General features: G+C 35.9%; 1 protein-coding gene across 3 annotated transcripts in view; it reads left to right on the top strand.

Moving 5' to 3' along the window:
- The first annotated feature begins 9,187 nt into the window (after positions 1-9,187).
- Positions 9,188-19,390, top strand: part of LOC106884298 (small ubiquitin-related modifier 3) — a 13,503-nt gene continuing 3,300 nt past the window's right edge. Inside the window, exons 1-3 of one of the 3 annotated variants that reach the window (XM_014935604.2) lie at positions 9,188-9,431; positions 12,924-12,965; positions 16,304-16,435. In XM_014935604.2, coding sequence (XP_014791090.1) covers positions 16,319-16,435 — 117 coding nt within the window. In that variant the 5' untranslated portion in view covers positions 9,188-9,431; positions 12,924-12,965; positions 16,304-16,318. Of the gene's footprint in view, positions 9,432-12,923; positions 13,030-16,303; positions 16,436-19,390 lie in introns of all 3 variants that reach the window. The other 2 variants (XM_014935603.2, XM_014935602.2) reach the window with 2 other exon arrangements.

Genomic DNA, 19,390 nt, shown 5'->3' with positions numbered 1-19,390 from the left:
ATATATATATATATATATATATTGGGGCAGTCCATAAATAATGTGGGTTTTTTTATACTTTTTATTTTTTATTTTTCACAATTAAAATAAGCAAAGTTCTTTTCTAATCTAAGATATACTCTCCTTCATTTTCTACATTGCTCTTCCATCTTATCTGGTAGATTTGCAAGGCCCCTCTTCCAAAATTCACTTGTCTATGATGAAAAATACTCCTCCAGTAATGTTCTCACCTTGTCTACAGAATTCCTATTTTTTCTGTCCAAATTATTTTGAACACTGTGGAATAAATGATAATCAGATGGAGCAATGACCGGCGAATATGGTGGGTGGAGCATCATTTCCCATTCAAACTGCTCCAGTCTTTGGAATGTAATTCTTGCTGTATGTGGCCGAGCATTAATCATCCTGATGGAAGAACACCTTTCGTCTTGAAACCAAAGATAGTCGTTTTTATTCTAGCCCTGACTTAAGCCACTCAAGTTGCTCACAGTTGGTCTCCTCTGTTATTGTTTGGTTTGGTTTTATAAGTTCAAAGTGGACTAAACCCTTCATATCTCATCAAACAGATAACCACACCTTATGTGGGTGAAGACCATTTTCAGCCTGGGATGCCATTGTTTCTCCTTTGCCTACCCACTGTCTTCAGTGGATAGGCAATTTTTCTCATTTTATATACGTATATGTGAGTGTGTGTGTATGTGTGTACAGGGTGTGATGGGTAAATTGTTGCCATTTTATAATTTTAATTTTGTGCATGCACATTGTTTGTTTTTGATTTTGTTGACTGCACAGTATAGTTGGGCACAATCTGTGAGAAAAACAGCACCATGATACAATTCACTCTGACAGAAATTTGGAAATGACATGCTGTACTGTTTAGCATTTGTGCCAGAAGCTCCAATATGAATATTTCAGAGTGCTAGATGTCAATCTGAATCCCTAAAACATCTGCCAAGAGGGATAAAAATCAAACATCCAGTAAACCTCATGGTGTTTGGAGTGATCACTAGTGATGGTGACGTTATGCCTCTATTCATCTTCCCACACGGTCTCAGACTCAACACAGAAGCCTACATCAAGTGTCTGGAGGAGGTAGTGCTACCCTAGCTCAAGAGGGTGGCTGCTGGAAGATCCTATGTCTGGTAACAGGACTCTGCACCATGCCATACAAGCAGGAGAACCCAGTCATGGCTGTCAGACAAATTCTGTGACCACATCACCCCTAACATCTGGCCACCTAACTCTCCAGACTGCAACCCCCTTGATTATTATGTGTGGGGCATAGTTGAGTGAGAGATCAACAAAACTCCTTGTAACACCAAAGATGAACTGAAGGCAAGTATTATGGCAGCATTCACCAACTTAAAGAAGGAGACCATTCAGAAGAATTGCAGGAGATTCCAAAGTTGTCTAGAGGCCATGATTGAAGCTAATGGCGATTCTATTGAATAAATGTATGTGTGTTTGTGTGTCTGTGTTTGTCCTACCAACATTGCTTGACAACCAATGCTGGTGTGTTTACGTCCCTGTAACCTAGTGGTTTGGCAAAAGAGACTGATAGAATAAATACTAGGCTTACAAAGAATAAGTCCTGGGGTCAATTTACTTGACTAAAGGTGGTGCTCTAGTATGGCCACTGTCAAATGACTGAAACAAGTAAAAGAGTAAAAGAATAGAAGAATATATATATATATGTATGTGTGGATGTGTTTGTCCCCTGCCACTGCTTGACAACCAGTGTTGGTGTGTTTACGTCCTCACAACTTAGTGGTTTGGCAGAAGGCACTGATCGAATAAAATAAAAATGAGCGTTGGAATTGATTCATTTGACTAAAATTCTTCAAGATGGTGCTCCAGCATGGCCGCAGTCTAGTGACTGAAACACACATGAAAGACAAAGGATAAAAGTTAAAAGATACTCTCGCACCCACATAATTGTGATAGAACAGAAAAGAAATGAATTAAAAGGGGAAGAAGCAGTGGGAAATATAAAGAATAAGACAAGAGACAGTATTGGGAAATAATAAGCTTGAAATAAGGTTTATAGGTCACAAGAGCATGCATAAAATTTGAGTCATATTCTCTAACCACACCTCAAAATGCTTTCTCACACAATGAAATGTAAGATCAACACTTAAACTTAGCTGCATAGAATCACATACACAGAAGTGAGAATGTAGTGAAATATGACACAACCACACTCAATCATATACACTTATAGCCATGTATATACATATACACCGCAGGGAGATATACATTTACACACACACACATGTATAAATATATATATATATATATCTTAAATATAATAAAAAGGAAGATGTGTGTGTTTGTACAGGCCTTTTTCTTGATCCCCTTAAAATCAATATTTTTAATCCAGTTTTGTTCATGCTGGGAACATATATCACTTATATTTCAGAGATGGTCATAAACTCTTCATATTTTTCACATAATGAGTAATGCCGCCCCTAGGGGATGTAAACACCTTCTTATGGATAAATAACAAATACCAACAATCATTGCTTCTTGATGACGTAGGTATGCTTCATACACTTTGTCTTCTACCACAGTTTTTACAATGCCCATTCACTGCAAGCTGCTGATATTTGCACATTAGCACTTCCTTGAGGTAGACATGCAGTTTAAATCGACTTTTAAATATTTTTTAAATGCCTTCAGGAATTAATCCACATTATATATATTCTCTGCTTTTACTCTTACAAAGTTGTGACAGTTGTACAGTTTTTACAATGCCCATTCACTGCAAACTTCTGATATTTGCACATTAGCACAAGGCTGTTTTTGCACCTACAAATTCAGCGGTCACCACTCTTAACTATGACTTACTCAGTCAGATACCTTCTCAAGAATGTTGTTACAGATCAGTTGACACCATTACCGACCTCAATCAGGTGACACACTTTCTAACAGAATTTCTCAACTCCCACCATCCTCCAGGATTCCCTCCCCATCAACTTCACTTAAAAGTCGGTTGCCCTGCCATCCTCCTATGCAATCCAAATGCACCCACACTATGCAATGGAACTCACCATGGGGTCAATCAAATGATGGACCATGTCATTCATTGAAGCTCAAATTATCATGGGACATGGCAAAAACAATACCGTTTTTAATCTGAAAATTCTGCTGACCCCAACAGACTGCCCCTACCGTATGCGGAGACTTCAGTTCCCTCTCAAACTCAGCTTCACCATGACAGTTAACAAAGCATAAGATCAATTGCTGAAAGTTGTCGGATTGAACCTTCGAATGTCATACTTTCTACATCAGTTGTTCAAGAGTTGGCCATCCAAACAAATTATTCATCTATGCTCCTGAAGGTAAAACCAAAAATGTTGTCTATAAAGCAGCCCTACAGTAGTTACTCCTCTACTGCAATCTTCACATCTATGCCAGACTTCCTACAAACATTTCATTGAAATTTCGCTTCATTTCCCTGATTCCTGTTAACGGTACTTTACCTTCAATGGCCCTTCATATTTTACGCATGCTGTTCGCTCATAAGCAGGCTCTGACATTTATCTTTGTTCATGCCATTATTCTATTTGTCTGTTTGCTATAAATGTTTGCTTTTGTTTATCATACATGACCTTCATTGAAAAAAGCTTCAATATGGTTGTGTCAGGCATTACAAGTAAAATAACTACATACTACAAAATGCTTCAGGTAAGATGTAGGATCCCTAATGCCAACTGAAATATCAATCTCATTTCATGGACTTTCATTTATTACTAACTGCCAATTTTGTGTTCAAAAAACTTTATTCATTACCTAGTTTGTTTAATACCATATCATAAACTGCTAATGAAATTGGTAATTATACACTTTATGTTTATCAACTTGAAACGACTTCTAACTGCGGGCTAATTCATCTTAAACTGTCCAAAGGAGTGCACCATTATAATAAATTACACCATCCAAAGGATGGGTGCATTTGCTAGTATATCATCATTTAATGTCTGATGTCCATGCTAGCATGGGTTGGACGATTTGACTGACAACTGGTGAACCAGATGGCTGCACCAGGCTCCAATCTGATTTGGCAGAGTTTCTATGGCTGGATGCCCTTCCTAACGCCAACCACTCCAAGAGTGTAGTGGGTGCTTTTACGTGCCACCGGCATGAAAGCCAGTCAGGCGGTACTGGCAACGGCCAAGCCTAAAATGGTGTATTTTACGTGCCACCTGCACAGGAGCCAGTCCAGTGGCACTGGCAACGACTTCGCTCAAATGTCTTTTCACGTGCCACTGGCACAAGTACCGTGAAGGCAATGCTGGTAACGATCACGCGCAAATGGTGCTATTTACGTGCCACTGGCACGGAAGCCAGGCAGCTGCTCTGGCAACAATCATGCTCAGGTGGTGCTTTTAGCACTCCACTGGCACAAGTGCTATCACGATTTTGCTTTGACTTGCCCCAACAGGTTTTCGCAAGCCGAGTTCAGTGTCCAATGAAGGAGACGTTGGCATGGGTGCCAGTCATCGAATTTAGTTTGATTTCGATTTCACTTGCCTCAACAGGTCTTGAGAATGAACAGCATTTTCTCTCAGTTGCTCAACGTTGAATGAGCCTTCAGTTTTATACATCCATCTATCTTTGTTCCGGAAATATATTTTGGCAAGAAACAAGTTTCCATCAGTCAGAATGTGGTCCTACATGTTCGGCATCATGAGTATTCCTATGTCCTTATGCACTCTCCCGAGATAGTCATTGATCCTTTGCTGTGCTTGCATGACTTTTGTCCTGATGGTTTTCTACCTACCCTCTTTACTAGGTTGACAAATACAAATTATAAGGACTTATTATAGTCACTTATTAAGGGGGTGAGCTGGTAGAACTGTTAGCATGCCAGGCAAAATGCTTAGTGGCATTTCATCCATTTTTATGTTCTGAGTTCAAATTCAGCTGTGGTTGATTTTACCTTTCATCCTTTTGGGGTTGATAAAATAAGTACCAGTTGAACACTGGCATCAATGAAAATGACATACCCCATCTCTCTAAATTGCGGGCCTTGTGCTAAAATTTGAAACCAGTAATAGGGACTTACTTTTAATTAAATACTTCTGCATTTGTTTCACTAAAAAGATGGCATCGGTAGTACTTCTTTTAGGTGTAATGCTGAACTGCATCTCATCTTGGCTAATTTTCTTCCTATTTAGTTGTGCTGTGACTTTTCCTATAATCTTTGTCACATGGCCCAACAATTTGATGTCTCTCTAATTTCCTCTCTCTTGTGCAACTCCTTCGCTCTTTTTGCATTTGACAATGACACTGCTATGCCAGTCACTGGATATGGTACTTTCCTGTACTGCCTGACTCACTCTGCATGCATGTGACCTACTTAGCCAGATATTTGAATCGTTTCGGTCACAATTCCCGAAAGAATGTCTCACTTCCCTGCCTTCATATCTTTAATTGCATTTGTGATCGTACAGCTGTCAACTTGAATAGCTAGACCTTTTGTTGGATCAACTTGGGCTAGGGCCTCTCTCTCCTCTTGTGTCCTCCTCATTTAGCCGCCTGTCATTAACAACACCTTCATACATCCTTTTATCTGCGTCATTAGCAGTGGCAAGCTGACAGAAACGTTAGCACACCGGGCGAAATGCTCAGCAGTACGTTCTGAGTTCAAATTCCACTGAGGTCGACTTTGCCTTTCATCGTTTCGGGGTTGATAAGTGAAGTACCAGTTGCGTACTGGGGTTGATGTAATCGACTATCCCACTCCCCCAAATTTCAGGCTTTGTGCCTATAGTTGAAAGGATTATTATCATTATTATTATTATCATTATTATTATTATTATTATTTCCTGCAGCGTCGAGAGGCACCTTGCCATCACCAATTGTCAAAATGTCCTGTGCAAGCTTTTTGGACATTTGGTCACCGTGTAGCTGAGCTCTCGTGTTAGTGTTAAGACTGAGGATGGTAACATGATGCCACATGGTATGCTTGGACCTCATCTGCTCTAGTGCCTTTCGGAATGACAGGAAGAGTTTGCCTGAAATCACCTGACAACAGAAGTGTAACACCTCCCATTGGAGCTTGACAGTCTTGGATGTCTTCCAGGGCTCTATCTAATACTTCCAAAGCTCTCTTGTGAGCCATGGTGCACTCATCCCAGACAATTAGATGACACCTTTGAAGTACCTGCTCCTGATCTGAGCTTTTGGTGATGTTGCATGAAGGCATGTCGGATGCTGTTAAATTGAGAGGGAGTTTGAAAGTGGAGTGTGCTGTCCTGCCACTGGGTAACAAAGTAGCTGCAATCCTAGAGGAAGCCAACAGCTACCGCAATGTCCTGATGCTGTAGTAGTAGTAGTAGTAGTAGTAGTAGTAATAATAATAATAATAATAATAATAATAATAATAATAATAATAATAATAATAATAGTAATAGTAGTAGTAGTAGTAGTAGTAGTAGTAGTAATAATAATAATAATAATAATAATAATAATAATAATAATAATAATAATTAATATGAACACACAGACACATAATTCGGCCTTTTACTGATCTTTAATTTCGTTTTTCTCATGACTCATCAGCATAACTAGAAATTATTAATTTTGAAATTTACTATGTCAAGTGATCCCATACTGATTAGAATCACATCGAAATCGTAAAGCACTTCGGTCGCAAAGTTCAGCCCCAAAAAATTCATTTTACGCAAAAAAAAAAAAAATCATCCACCATTTCAATGTTCGAGTTAATTGTTTTGAGAAGTGCAACAAAATAATAATAATAATAATAAAAATGTCGATAATGAGAAACAGACCGTTGTGATGTTCATGCATTTTTTTCTTGAGTTTTGATGATGAAATTGGGTAAATAGTGTAATAAGCATAAAGAAATCTGAAACGAACTCATTAAAATATTTAGAATAGTTTTTAATTTAGAAGTTAGTAACTGCGACAACTAAGATAATCCATTGATTACAGAAAACAACAAAATTGATATATTTTTATTTATTTCCTCATTAATATAATTTAAGTTGTGATAATACATTTTAAAGTCTATTCTCATTGAAGTATGAAAAAGTCGGTTATGGCTTTTCATTCATTCATCCGCGGCGCGCAATAAAACGAGGAGGCTTTTTATAGGATTACACATTTAACGATCAATTTTCTTTTGCATATACACACTTAGAATAGATATATTATCTCAGATGTTTGCTTGAATGATCAACATGCCTTATATCAATAATTGATAGGCTCTTTAGAGAATGGGGGAAAATATGAAATCGTAGGAAGTTAAAGACACTCCCTGATTCGCCGTAAAGTGACGGAAAATAAATTTAACTGCGAATCGGTTGTTGTTTAGTCCCAGATCAGCCCTGATGGCAGCAGCAGTTAATATATGATTAAAAGCAATTCCAACAATGAGCGATCCCTTTTTATAGTACAACAGAGCTACTCTGTACAATGTATGTTTTTTTTTTTTTTCCCTTGATTAAAGGTGGTAGGATGTGATTTAGGGTGTTTGGCTGCCATTTCTAGCAGGTACAGTGACGTTTCCCTTCGTTAGCTCAACACGAAGTCGCCAAATCAGTTCTCTGGGGTTTGAATCCTTACATTACTCTGTATTGTAGGGGGTGTTGCTTACGTTGCTCTGTAGCCCTGATCGAACAGTCTGATGAAAGACATTCCACGTAACCGTGTCTGTCCCACCCACCTTTTTATTCCAGGCATAAAATTTCTAAGCCTTGATTGTCCAGTATATTCTTCTTATTTATTACAGTTAGGTGTGGTTTGAGGGAGATTTATCTGCTATTGTTAGAGGTTTAATAAACTTAAGCTCCATCCTTTTTCATAAGGCATAGACTACAGAGAAGTCAGAATCAATCATTATACTCTTCCTAAAGCAGCAAGCTGCCACAATCGTTACCGCGTCGGACAAAAATGTTTAGCGACATTTCTTCAGGCTCCTCATATTCTTGCATTCAAATGCCGCCGAAGTTGACTTTGCCTTTTTATTCTTTCAGGATCGATAAAATAAGTACCGGTTGAGCACTGGAGTCAATATAATCGGCTTACCCCTCCCCTCAACCCTGCTGGCCTTGTGCTAAAATGAGAATCAATCTATTATACTGTCCCTACCCTTATATACTTTAATATTTATATGGCTACTACCAGCTAAGGGAGATAACCTTCAATAGACATGATATATTTTTAATGGATTCTTATGTAAAATATTATTGCGTAATTAAGGATTATATTCACCCCTGTCCCTTTTTAAAATCACATCCTTTAATTGATGTCTCAATTAGTATTTAAGTGGGTCTTATTTGTTTTAATTTTGAGTTCAACCAGTTAATTATAAAAAGATGTTACCCCCACTGAATAACTATAAATAATTTTATTGCCGTTGTTATTAACTGCAAATTGTTGTGGAATTTTAATATTTTAATTCTCACATCTAACAATCTGGATAATTAAAATAACTAAACGATGAATCAACTCTTTTTTTTTTCGCTCAGACGTCGTCAATGTTTTATTTGTTTCAGCCATCGAACCTCGGCCATGCTGGGGCACCGCCTTAGTATTCAGTCGAACAAATTTATACCAGTATTTGTGCGTTTTAAAGTCAGGTGCTTATTCTATCGGTCCAAGTAGCCGAACCGCTAGATTACGGGGACGTAAACAAACCAACACCGGTTGTCAAGCGGTGTGAATATGGGGAACACACGTACACACGACATGCTTCTTTCAGTTTCCGTCTACCAAATCCACTCACAAGTCCTTGATCGGCCCGGACGTGTTTACTTATAAAATAAATTATTGTTATAAATTTTCCTTCTTCCTCTCCACTATTACTATAAATATATATATATTTTTTTTGCAGTGTTTTATTTATTCATAAAGTATTTTTTAAAAATTAAACAGTAAAAATAATAGCAGGCTAATTAAAAAAAAAAATTTTAATTACGTATATTTTAAAAACAGTCATTACTTATATGATAATTACTTTATAAAATTAAGTGATTTCGTTCAAAGACAATTAAATAAGAAAGATTTTGTAATTTTCTTCGATTTTCCGTCTCCAACTGAATGGAGGCCATAAGGCGCACGCTGATTGGATATATGACCCCCAGCAATCAGCAGTGAATTTAGAGAACTCAATAAATTTTGAATCACTGTAATCTGTTGGAAGAATACAGCTAGGCTATTAAATATATAATATCTATTTTATGAAGTGCTTGTTTTTAAAAATTCGAATAGCCACATTTTAAAAGGGCAGTTTAAGGTCAAGCAAGTGAACCAATCAGCATCGAGTTGACATCGAAGTGTCGGGCAGGAGAATAACAGTAAGTAGAGTGCGCCATTTTTGTACGCCGTCTGTCCTAAGAGAAAAAAGAAGTTTCATCCGCCAAACCCATTGCTGGTGGTGCATCATGCCTGATGACAAGAAGGTAGATATATGGAGGCTTCGTCTGAACCCTCTCCTAATCATTATACCCTCGTGTTTATCAAAAAACCAATAATGTCTCTTTGTCTGTACAGAAGTGTAGCCGCGTGTGTCTGTGTATACACACACAGACACTAATATATATATATGTGTGTATATATAATCGCTTTGAACCACACACACATTTGTATATACAGGCTTTGAATCACATACATACGTTTATGTGTGTTTAAATATCTTTTTCTCTCTATATAAGCGTGTGTGAATAAAGTCCCCCGGTTTCTCTTCTGAACCGAAAAAGAAAAAAAAAAAAAAAGCTGATTGAAACATTTAAATTTTTTATTTTGAACCGCATTAATTTGTTTCTCTCGTTTATGTCTAAGCACAAATGTATTATTACCCTTTCGCAGAGATGTATTTGTAAGCTGTATTTATGTTATAATTCCGATTGTGCCACTTTTATGCTTTATATATATGTATACAGCCACACACATGCATATATATACAGCTACACACGATATATATATATATATATACACATACACATATATACACATACATAAGAACGAACTAAAGAACGAGTTATCAACACCGCATTGGTGAATGATGAATAATTTCTGTTAGTATTAATAGTACCCAACTATTAACACACACACACAATACACACATATTTATTATTTCCACCTGTAAATCGTGTTTGGTCATTTCGACACGAATAAAAAAAATTAATTCCAATTTTATATTTTTAAATGACAGCAAAATAAGAAACAAAAAAAAAAAAAAGCTGTAAACACCAGAAAAGTGTTGAGCTTCATCCAATTCTTCCAATGGAGTCTTTGGTTATTTTCTCTCTTTCTGACACACATTCTCTTATTTATTTCTCCACATTTTAGATTTAAATAAATCGCTAACGACCCCAGACTCCGTTTCAAACAAAGCAAAATATTTGATACCTAATCTCTTTCTGCACTGCTTTAATTTAATTATAAACGAACCATCTAATTGCTTCACTTTATATATTTTCATACACACATATCCAGTCTGCCTTTGTCTTGATTTTTAATTATAAACGATAGGCATACATATATTACACATCGTTTTCCAGACATTTTTTTTTCTCCCCGAATAAGAGGAAATGCTGCTTATATATTTAAAAAAAATAATCCTCTTCGTGAAATTTCCAATGACTAATGATGTTATTTAAGAATTTCGAATCGGTGTGACTAAACAAGAACGAGGAGGAAAAGAAAAAGAAGTCGAAGGAGTGTGGCATGGCTCCTACTCTTCCTTTTATAAAAGGAACCGGTAGTAGCTCTGGGAGTTCTTTTATTTGTCGACAAACCACCATCACCACTACAACGCCGAAATGTCGTTTCTTCCTCCTGTATTGGCGGCCTTTGTGTTTTAATTCAACATTGCAGATTCCATTGAGATCCAACCTCAGCCATTCACTTTTTCTCTTCCTTACTTCCTATTCTACTTACACTCGCACTCAATCTCTTCCTCCTCCTCCTCTCTCGTTGCCCCCATTTTCTTCCAAAATATCCTTCACTCAACTCCTACTCACATTCTACTCGACTCCTCCTCCCTTCACTCATCTAATATCGCTTCAACTTATCTCCACAACCGGCTTCCTACTTTCTCTTACTCTCTCCCGCTCTTCACTTTGTCTTTTCTTTCCCTCTCTCCTTCCATGTCTCTTTCTCTACCTACTCCTCCATTTCTTTGTCTCTGCCTTCCTTCCTCCCCTTCACTGTCCACTGTACTCACACACCCTTGTCCACATATATCTTACCTTCCCTAATCCATGCCTGCCTGCCTGCACTCTCATTCTCTCCCCCCCTCGCTTTATATCTTTATTCTCCTCTCTCAGCCGTTATATCTTTCTACATTCTCTCCAATTTCCTCTCTCTCACAACTTTTACTCTCCTCCCACTACTCTCTCTCTTTCACTCTGGTCTTGTCGCTCTCAATTTACACTCCAATGTTGCTGGATGCAAAAATATCCATTCCACCTTCTCTCTCTCTTTCTCCCGCCTTTTCCTTATATTTTCACCACCATTATTATATACTGTCACTCATTTCTTTTCATTACAAACACTTGGCTTTTTTTAATTTTTATTTTACAGTTTTTCCCGTGTGTCTTTTCATTGACCCCCCCCCCCGTTTTATCAATGTGCGTGTGTAATAAGGTAAACATTTGTTGGTACCGAAAGGTTTTCCTACAATCAACTTGGCAGTCAAAGCGCCCTCACCACAGCCAGTCTGAAATGTTTTAAAAGAACCGGCAGCAACTATGGAGTCGACCCCTTTATTTTTTTCTCTACGACTACTTGGTACAAACACGTGTAGTCCCAACACTTTCTGTCCCTTTCTACTCGAAAGCCTTTTTTGCCTTGTTTCACGGCCCCCTTTTTTTTCTTTTTATAATGTTGGAGTGTATATAAAATATCTATTACATAAAACTTCATTCAACTGATAAAAGTACATTTGATTGAATGTGTGGACAGGGTAAAAACATGTCGTTCGTCTGTGGCCATACTGGGACACGCTGTTTTTTTTTTTCGTTTTTACTTATATTTTACTGGTATTAAAAATATTGATCATATTTACACATTTTTATTGTAGCTTTTAGCCTGGTAATAGTTTTGTTTTCACGCTTTCTACTCTGACTGAAAGATAATCGACTGCTTTTCACATCTTATTAGAAATATCTCCCTTTCCTTTAGTTATTTGAAAAAGGCTATGATTTGACATTTTCCCCATTGCTTTCTTCCTTGTACGTATGTGATTTCAATTTTTTTCTTCAAGAATTCCTCTTTTCTTTTTCTCTCAATTCCTCGATCAACCGTGAATGCGATCTTTTTTTTGTCTTTTACGAGTTGTCATTCATGCTTTCAGTGTTTTTCGTATTATGTCCGGTAAGTTTAGATGTACGTAGACTAGAACAGTAAGAATTGTTTTTATCGAGATGTCTTAAAGGAAGAACAGAAACAGTTTCAACCATCTTCAGAGGTTTTTCCAGTCCATTGATCCATAGTAACAACAGTTGGCGCCGTTTCTTGTATCTATTACCACTGTTTATTCTATCCTACGTAAAGTAACCAGTTCTAGTTTTGTTAGTATTCTAAATTTAATAGGTATTAAAGTTAGTAGTATTGTCATGTAATCTTGTGTCCTGAACATCTATGAATCTAAATTAACATTCAATTTGTCTTTTTGTGATATTAAATCGACTAAATTTGATTATTGTGAAATAAATCTGGAAATAATTGTCACTAGACTAGATTTCTTTTCGTCGATCATTTCTCCCTGTTTATGGTGATAGAATATGTCTTGGTTTATTTGACTTTCAAGAGGTTAGTTGTACGTGTGTTTATATATTATATGTTTTTTTTGTCTTTTTTTTTACATTTAAAAAGATTGAATTTTTTTCCAATATATAGTTGGAATTTTTACCCTAATCCATATTGTGTAACTTTCTCGTTGAATCTAGAGTTGCTGTCAGTGACCCCGCTTTGGCCTACCTAAAGAATTAGCAAGTATTTCCGTTTCTGAAATTCCCCTGTCCATCCAAAATCCTTATGCTGTAATATATTGCTGTAAGTTCAAAAGCAGATTTGAATATTTCATTCTGGTATATGTTTGTTATTTTTTTTTTTAAATAAAGTGTTTTTTTTTTAAATTTTAAAATTATTTTTGCTTTGTAAAGTCTGCTTAAACCATGAATTTAGCTAAGGCATATTTTAGAAACTGTACAAATATGAATATAATTTTTACATTCATTAAATTTTCTAATTTCTCATATATATTGTTTGCATGATAAATAATACTTGAGCTTTCATTTGTAAAATATGTTAGATGGCCAATTCTACATTGATTTTTTCCTATTTTATTTCCATCTTACCCAGTCATAGGTTTTGATTTGGACAATTGGTCTAATTTGTAGGATTTTTGTCATGTGCTTTGCTGGTGGTGGTCATATTTCTCATTTGATGGTTAATTTGTAGGGCTTGGTTTTTTTTTTTTTGTATGAATGAAAACTTATTTTTGGTATTGTCCTTCCGTTAGCATATCCCTTAATGTTGCTAGGAATCCCTTCCTCTCCTCAACCTGCCTTTTACCATTAAAACTATAGGATTTAAATAGTTTGCCGTTGTCTGCTGTGTTGGTCCAAATATGCTGTTTTGGTTGGTTCCATTGTGTATTAATTTTTTTTTTGTGATTTCTTTGATGCTAATTTCAGATTTTCTTCTAGGTTTGCTAATAAATCATTGTTTCACTCGGTTTCGGGTTTTTTTCACTCTGGTCCACTGTTAAAGGGTTGCGCTTTATCAAAATCTTTGACTTATTGAGTCTAATTTTCCTAATACCTGTATTAGATATTTTTTATCTTCCTAATCAGGAGAGAGGGAGGATGGTCTCCTCAAACTGGACACTTGACCCGAATCCATGCAACAGTGAACTCCATCCAAGGAGGCCAGGTGGTGATGTGTGGTGTTAACCCAGGCCAGGTGGATTGAGTAAATACTAAGTTGGTAGATTTTTAATGTTGGCAATGGTTTATATTCATTCTGATTAGGTTCCCTAAAAGTGGTTTATCAAATAGTTTCAACCAGTTTTAGTCTTACAGAAATGGTGCTTTGTTGGATTGTCGTATAGAAATGGAGACTTATTATAAAAAGATTTGGATTATATAATCCATCAGTATTTGTTAATGTCTTATTTCAACAGAAATACTGCTAAAAGACATCAGAAATGTCGATTAAGCCATTCATGATTTAAAATGTTGGCTCCATATTTCGTGCAACTTGAAAAGAGAAATGTTCTATCAAGTTTTGCAGCAGTTTCCCATTTCAGTCCATTACTTAACTGATTGTTTAAAACTCCTCACAATCCAACACAGCAAACAGTACTACTGCAGGACTTTAGCTGAGACACATGAAAGAATCCTGTAAGTAGACTTTTAGGTCAAATTCTAGATTGACTTAACTACATAAGGTCATTAGTTGAAACTTCACTAAAATCTATTGTACCAGTTGAAATGCAAGGTACATAACTCTGCTTGTTCCACTTGAGTGATAAAGTAGGGCTGAAGTAGAAATGCCACCAGTGAGGGCATGTATACCAAGAAACGGAGAAATAGTTGCAAAACTGTCCCATTTGAAATGTTACTTCTGTCTTGATCATTTCGTCTTTTGGTGTATAATTTGCTTAGAATATTTGAATCCCTTAACATAACTGGTATTGTTAGCAACTTTGCTTTGGCAAGTCCAGTGTTTGGTGTAGGAATATTAGAAATGTTTTATTTCTTTTGTAGTTAAGCATATATAGATCTCTATCACCAAAGTTTCTATCATGAGGTGGAGATGTTTTAGTATTTGGTTATCTCTTCTGTCTATATTAAGGGCTAATGATTATGAGAGCATTATTTTTACTTCAGGCAAGGATTAGGGTACTTTGCTTTGATAACCAATTAGTGAAACAGTGTTTACTATGTGACGATTGTTTTTTTTTATGTAGTTGGAGTGTGCACAAATAAAGGCTTGCTTTATTCTGTAGGATGAGGATTTTCAAATTTGTTGATGTGGTATTTGAAGATTTGTAAATATAAAATTGAGCACTGGGAGATCTTTTTTCTCAATCTGTTCTTAGCTCTTTGGAATACATCTTCTGCCAAATGACTGTTTAGGAATAATATGGCTGGTACCATTCTACTACATTGTTGTTTCTGTTGTAGTATTTGCATTGTTTTATTGTATTAGTTTTTATTTTCACTTGATTCAGTTTTCTTTGGATCATTAAGATTGCAGTTCATTGAAGGTTTTCATACATTAAACATTTTTGCCCTCACCTCCCCTCCCCCAGTGTAATAAAGTAATATAAATCTGTTTCGGTTCCAGCAGAATAGAACATGGCATGTCTAATAATAAAAAGGTTACTATGGAATATTTTAGAGACCATCTCCAAGACTGGGACAGCCTACAATAACTTTTACAAACCTGTTACCAGTTCAAAATATGCTTAAGGCATATTCGAACCTACAAGAAAAGCCATTCACTGTGTTTTGACATGATGGAAATTTCTCCCTGCTGACAAAATAGGTGTAACCATATACCAAGTCAGCTCACAGTGTTCTCTCACCTGGCTGGGATGCTTGCATTTCAAAGTGGTCACCTCCTCTTCAGCTACAGAGATGAGAAAGGCAGATGCTGACTCAGTGTATATGCTCCTGTTTGTCAACAGCAGGAAATTTTCTCCAAGACAGAGTACAATGAATGGCTTTCTTTACAGGTTCGAATATGCCTTCAGCACATTTGAACTGGTAACAGTTTATATTTATACACGTCACTGCTTAGTGCTGTCACCCCATACAATAACTTGCATGCTAGTTAAACTAGTTTATACATTTCTATTATAAAACCTTTAACCTCTTTGAATCTGATCTCTAAATATTTTGGCCATAAAGAGAGATTCTCTTGACGCTTTTTTCTCTCTGTTTTTATTTGTCCTAAAATTGTCCAGAATCTTCAATATTTCCTGGTTTTGTGACAGTGCATTGCATTCTCTCCATCCAAACTGTTTAGTTTTGATATTACAATTTTTTTTTTATTTCTAGATGGTGATGAATTAAAAGAGTTTTTTCATGTTTTAGCCCATCTCTTAAGTAGTTGGAATGTTTTGAGCTGTCTTCACATTTGGCATATTCCAATGGCTTTGTGTTAAACAAAAAAACGGTAGGCAATCTGATTGCTGGCAATGCAGATTGGTGCAAATCTTTTGTTAGTTTAGTAATAAGTAAATAATGAAATTGACTTTTATTGGTTAAAGTTTAGTCTCAGTTTTTTTTTTTTGTTTTTCTCTTTGTCTTTCCAGGTTGATGAGGTAAAAATGGACAGTGAACATGTCAATTTGAAAGTGGTTGGCCAGGATGGTAGTGTAGTTCATTTTAAAATCAGAAAGCACACAGCGTTAAAGAAGTTAATGAGCGCCTATGTTGAAAGAGCTGTAAGCATTTTTAGTTTTCTCTTTTTATTTTCTCTCTTGATTTAAAGCTGTTTTAAATGCCATGCTGAAATAGATCTTCACAAGAAGATCTTGTTATGTAAATGGATATCTCTGACGGAGCCTGCCTGTCCGTTCACGTCAAACACGACCCACGGAACTTTCTGAACGGTATGCCTAATGAAGATTTTTACCTTGGCTCTTTTAGTAGTGTGGCTCACTACCTGGTGATGAACCATGTCCCCTGCCAACCTGCTCCTTTTGAAAGGTTCCCCATACCTGCTCCACATGATTCTCAATTTACTAGAGATAGTAGCAAAGATGGAATAATCAGTATTATCACAACTGACTGGCTACTTGTATAAACCATAGCACTGACTCGTAGATCTTTTTCCCAGACACCTTCCTTATTGCTAGTCAGTACCCAGAACATTTTGATTTGATGGCTAATGTCCCACACTGGGTTTGCATATAATTTGCAGACATTGGAGTATCAGAAAATGTCGGGATAATTTTTTTTTTTTCTTTTAAGTCTTGTTTGTGGAACATTTTGGATTTTATTAACCCTTTCACGATTAATAAAATATTTAACTCCTTTCAGGATCAAATTATAATGGTGTCTAGTCCCAAACTGGTTGTCATTAGACTGCAGAGGTTCTGGAATACCAGCTTCATGAATTTAGTTGTGTTGGCCATAGACCTTATTTCTATGTAGCCCTTATTTTGTTCATCACTTTGTTGAACTGCAAAGTTATCGGACATAAAGGGGCACAGCATAAGCATTGTTTCTTTTTCCTTTTTAGATTGGTGTAAATGGATGGACACACAACTTCTGCATAGTTTCCGACCAAATTTTATTCATGGTACAGGTCAACTTGAGGCTACAGGGGACCGACCATGCAGTGTTGAGCTGGGGTAAAATAAGTATTGGGATCAATTGAAATGACTAAACCCATTGAAAGCAGTGTCCCAACATGGCTGTTCAATGACTGAAATCCCTAAAAGAAGGCTGCTATTAATTAGCCATGCTTTTCATTCTGTTAAGATCAACTTTGTTCATCCATCTTCCTATTAAGGGTCACTAACTGTGTGGTCTTCCTGGTCACTTCCTGTGCAGTGTGACCCTAACCCAGATTGGGTAATTTCATAGCTCATAGAATATTGGGTACTAAAGTAGCATCGACCTGTGGGTCTTAGCCATTTTTTTTCTTGCCTCAGGACCCCTTTGGTTCCTATTTCACTCTAATGGATCCCCAGAGCCATTTGAAGTTTAAAAAAGTCCCATTATATTTTTATAATTAAAAACATATTAGGATTTGCATAAAAAAATTCAAACTTTGTATTGTAGAAATATAACTTATTTATTGCAAATAATTTTTAAAGACTAAATCTTATGAACTCTGGTTGAGAGTCACTGTTTTATACCAGTAATATTTTACACTCTTTTACTGGCAGAGTGGTAACATTGTCTAAAATTCTGCAGTATTGTTTTGAATTTTTTTTTTTTTTTTGGTCTTTGATTAATGGTGAGTTCAAATCTTGAAATGTTAAACATGTGTTCTCAAAGTGAAGTGCACATGATTTTGAATATGACTTGCCATCCAGTGCTGAACGAAAATGAAATGTTAAAATGTCTCTCACTTTCTAGTTGAGTTGGCATGGGATTCTAAACTGCCTGTTTTCTTTTTTTTTTTTTTTTAACTATTTATGCAATAATCCTTGTAAGAAGTAAAATAACTCTAGCATGGATAAAGGAGTACTAAGCAAGAAAAAGTGTTTTGTGTGCAGATTAGTTCCAATTTCTAGAAGTAAAATAAATGTTTTTTTTTACGTTTATAGCATAACTAAAAGAGTTGGTTTGAGATTTTGTCACTCCTGTTTTTTTTAATCAGTGCCAGAAAAAGTGGAGATTTAGGTCAAAGAAATCAATGTTTATTGAATAAGTTTGTAATAAGCACTATGTCTTTAGCTAGGTTCAGGTATGTTTGTGGCATAAACGTGTAAAGACTTTTTCACTGCTGTTTGCCAGAGAAAAATTCTTGCTTTAGGTTGACATCTTTTTAACTAAAGCAAGAGTTTTTTTTTTCCCCTCTCCACACTAAACTGATGTGAAAAAGCTTTTGCAGACTCAAAGACGTCCTGAACATATTCAAGCTGATATATTCCCTCATTATTTTGTGCAACTATTTAGAAAATATCAATTATATAGTAACTGTTTTAATGTGTAAATTAATGGCTTGAAATTGTTTAATTCTTGAATAATTTCATTTTCAAAATACTTTTTTTTTTTTTTGCTATAAGAATATCAAATCTGAAAATTTTAGGGAATCAATTAAGTCAAGTATGGAAATATATGCTAGATTTATATGTGTAAATCTAACGTGTGGGGACTTCAGCTGAAACAAAATTGAACTGGAGAAAACTATTAGCTACCTTGTAGACTAATTTTCATATAAAAGAAAGATTTTGGTTTTTGTTTCATGATATTTTAGATATTGATTAAGACAAGTGTGGAAATATATGCTAGATTTACACCTGTAAATCTAGCCTTACCTATTTTACTATTTAGGTAACTCAAACTTTGTTGAATATTTGTTTTCGAGTCATTTATCTTTGTAATAAACTGGACTGTTGAACATCAGACTTGGTGAATCCTTAACTTTGAGAATTTCTATAGTGCTTTCTCTATTGACATTTTCATAAAATACTGTTAGACTAGTGTATAAATCTTAAAAATTAATGAAAATCTAATTTCTTCAATAACATCAACGCTATTATCAACTGCATATCTTCCCTTTCTGCTAAAACTTGATAAATCCGAGCATCATACAACTGGTGTGTACAGATGGCACTGAAATATCACTAATTATTTTCATTTAATAAATGATTTAAAATTTTGGTGGAGGGCCAGCAGTTTTTGTGGGGAGAGGTAATTTGATTACATTGACCCCCCCCCCC

The sequence above is a fragment of the Octopus bimaculoides genome, chromosome 13 (genome assembly GCF_001194135.2).
Source record: "Octopus bimaculoides isolate UCB-OBI-ISO-001 chromosome 13, ASM119413v2, whole genome shotgun sequence".
In the NCBI taxonomy this organism is placed as follows: domain Eukaryota; kingdom Metazoa; phylum Mollusca; class Cephalopoda; order Octopoda; family Octopodidae; genus Octopus; species Octopus bimaculoides.
This window is presented reverse-complemented; position numbering and strand designations above follow the sequence as displayed.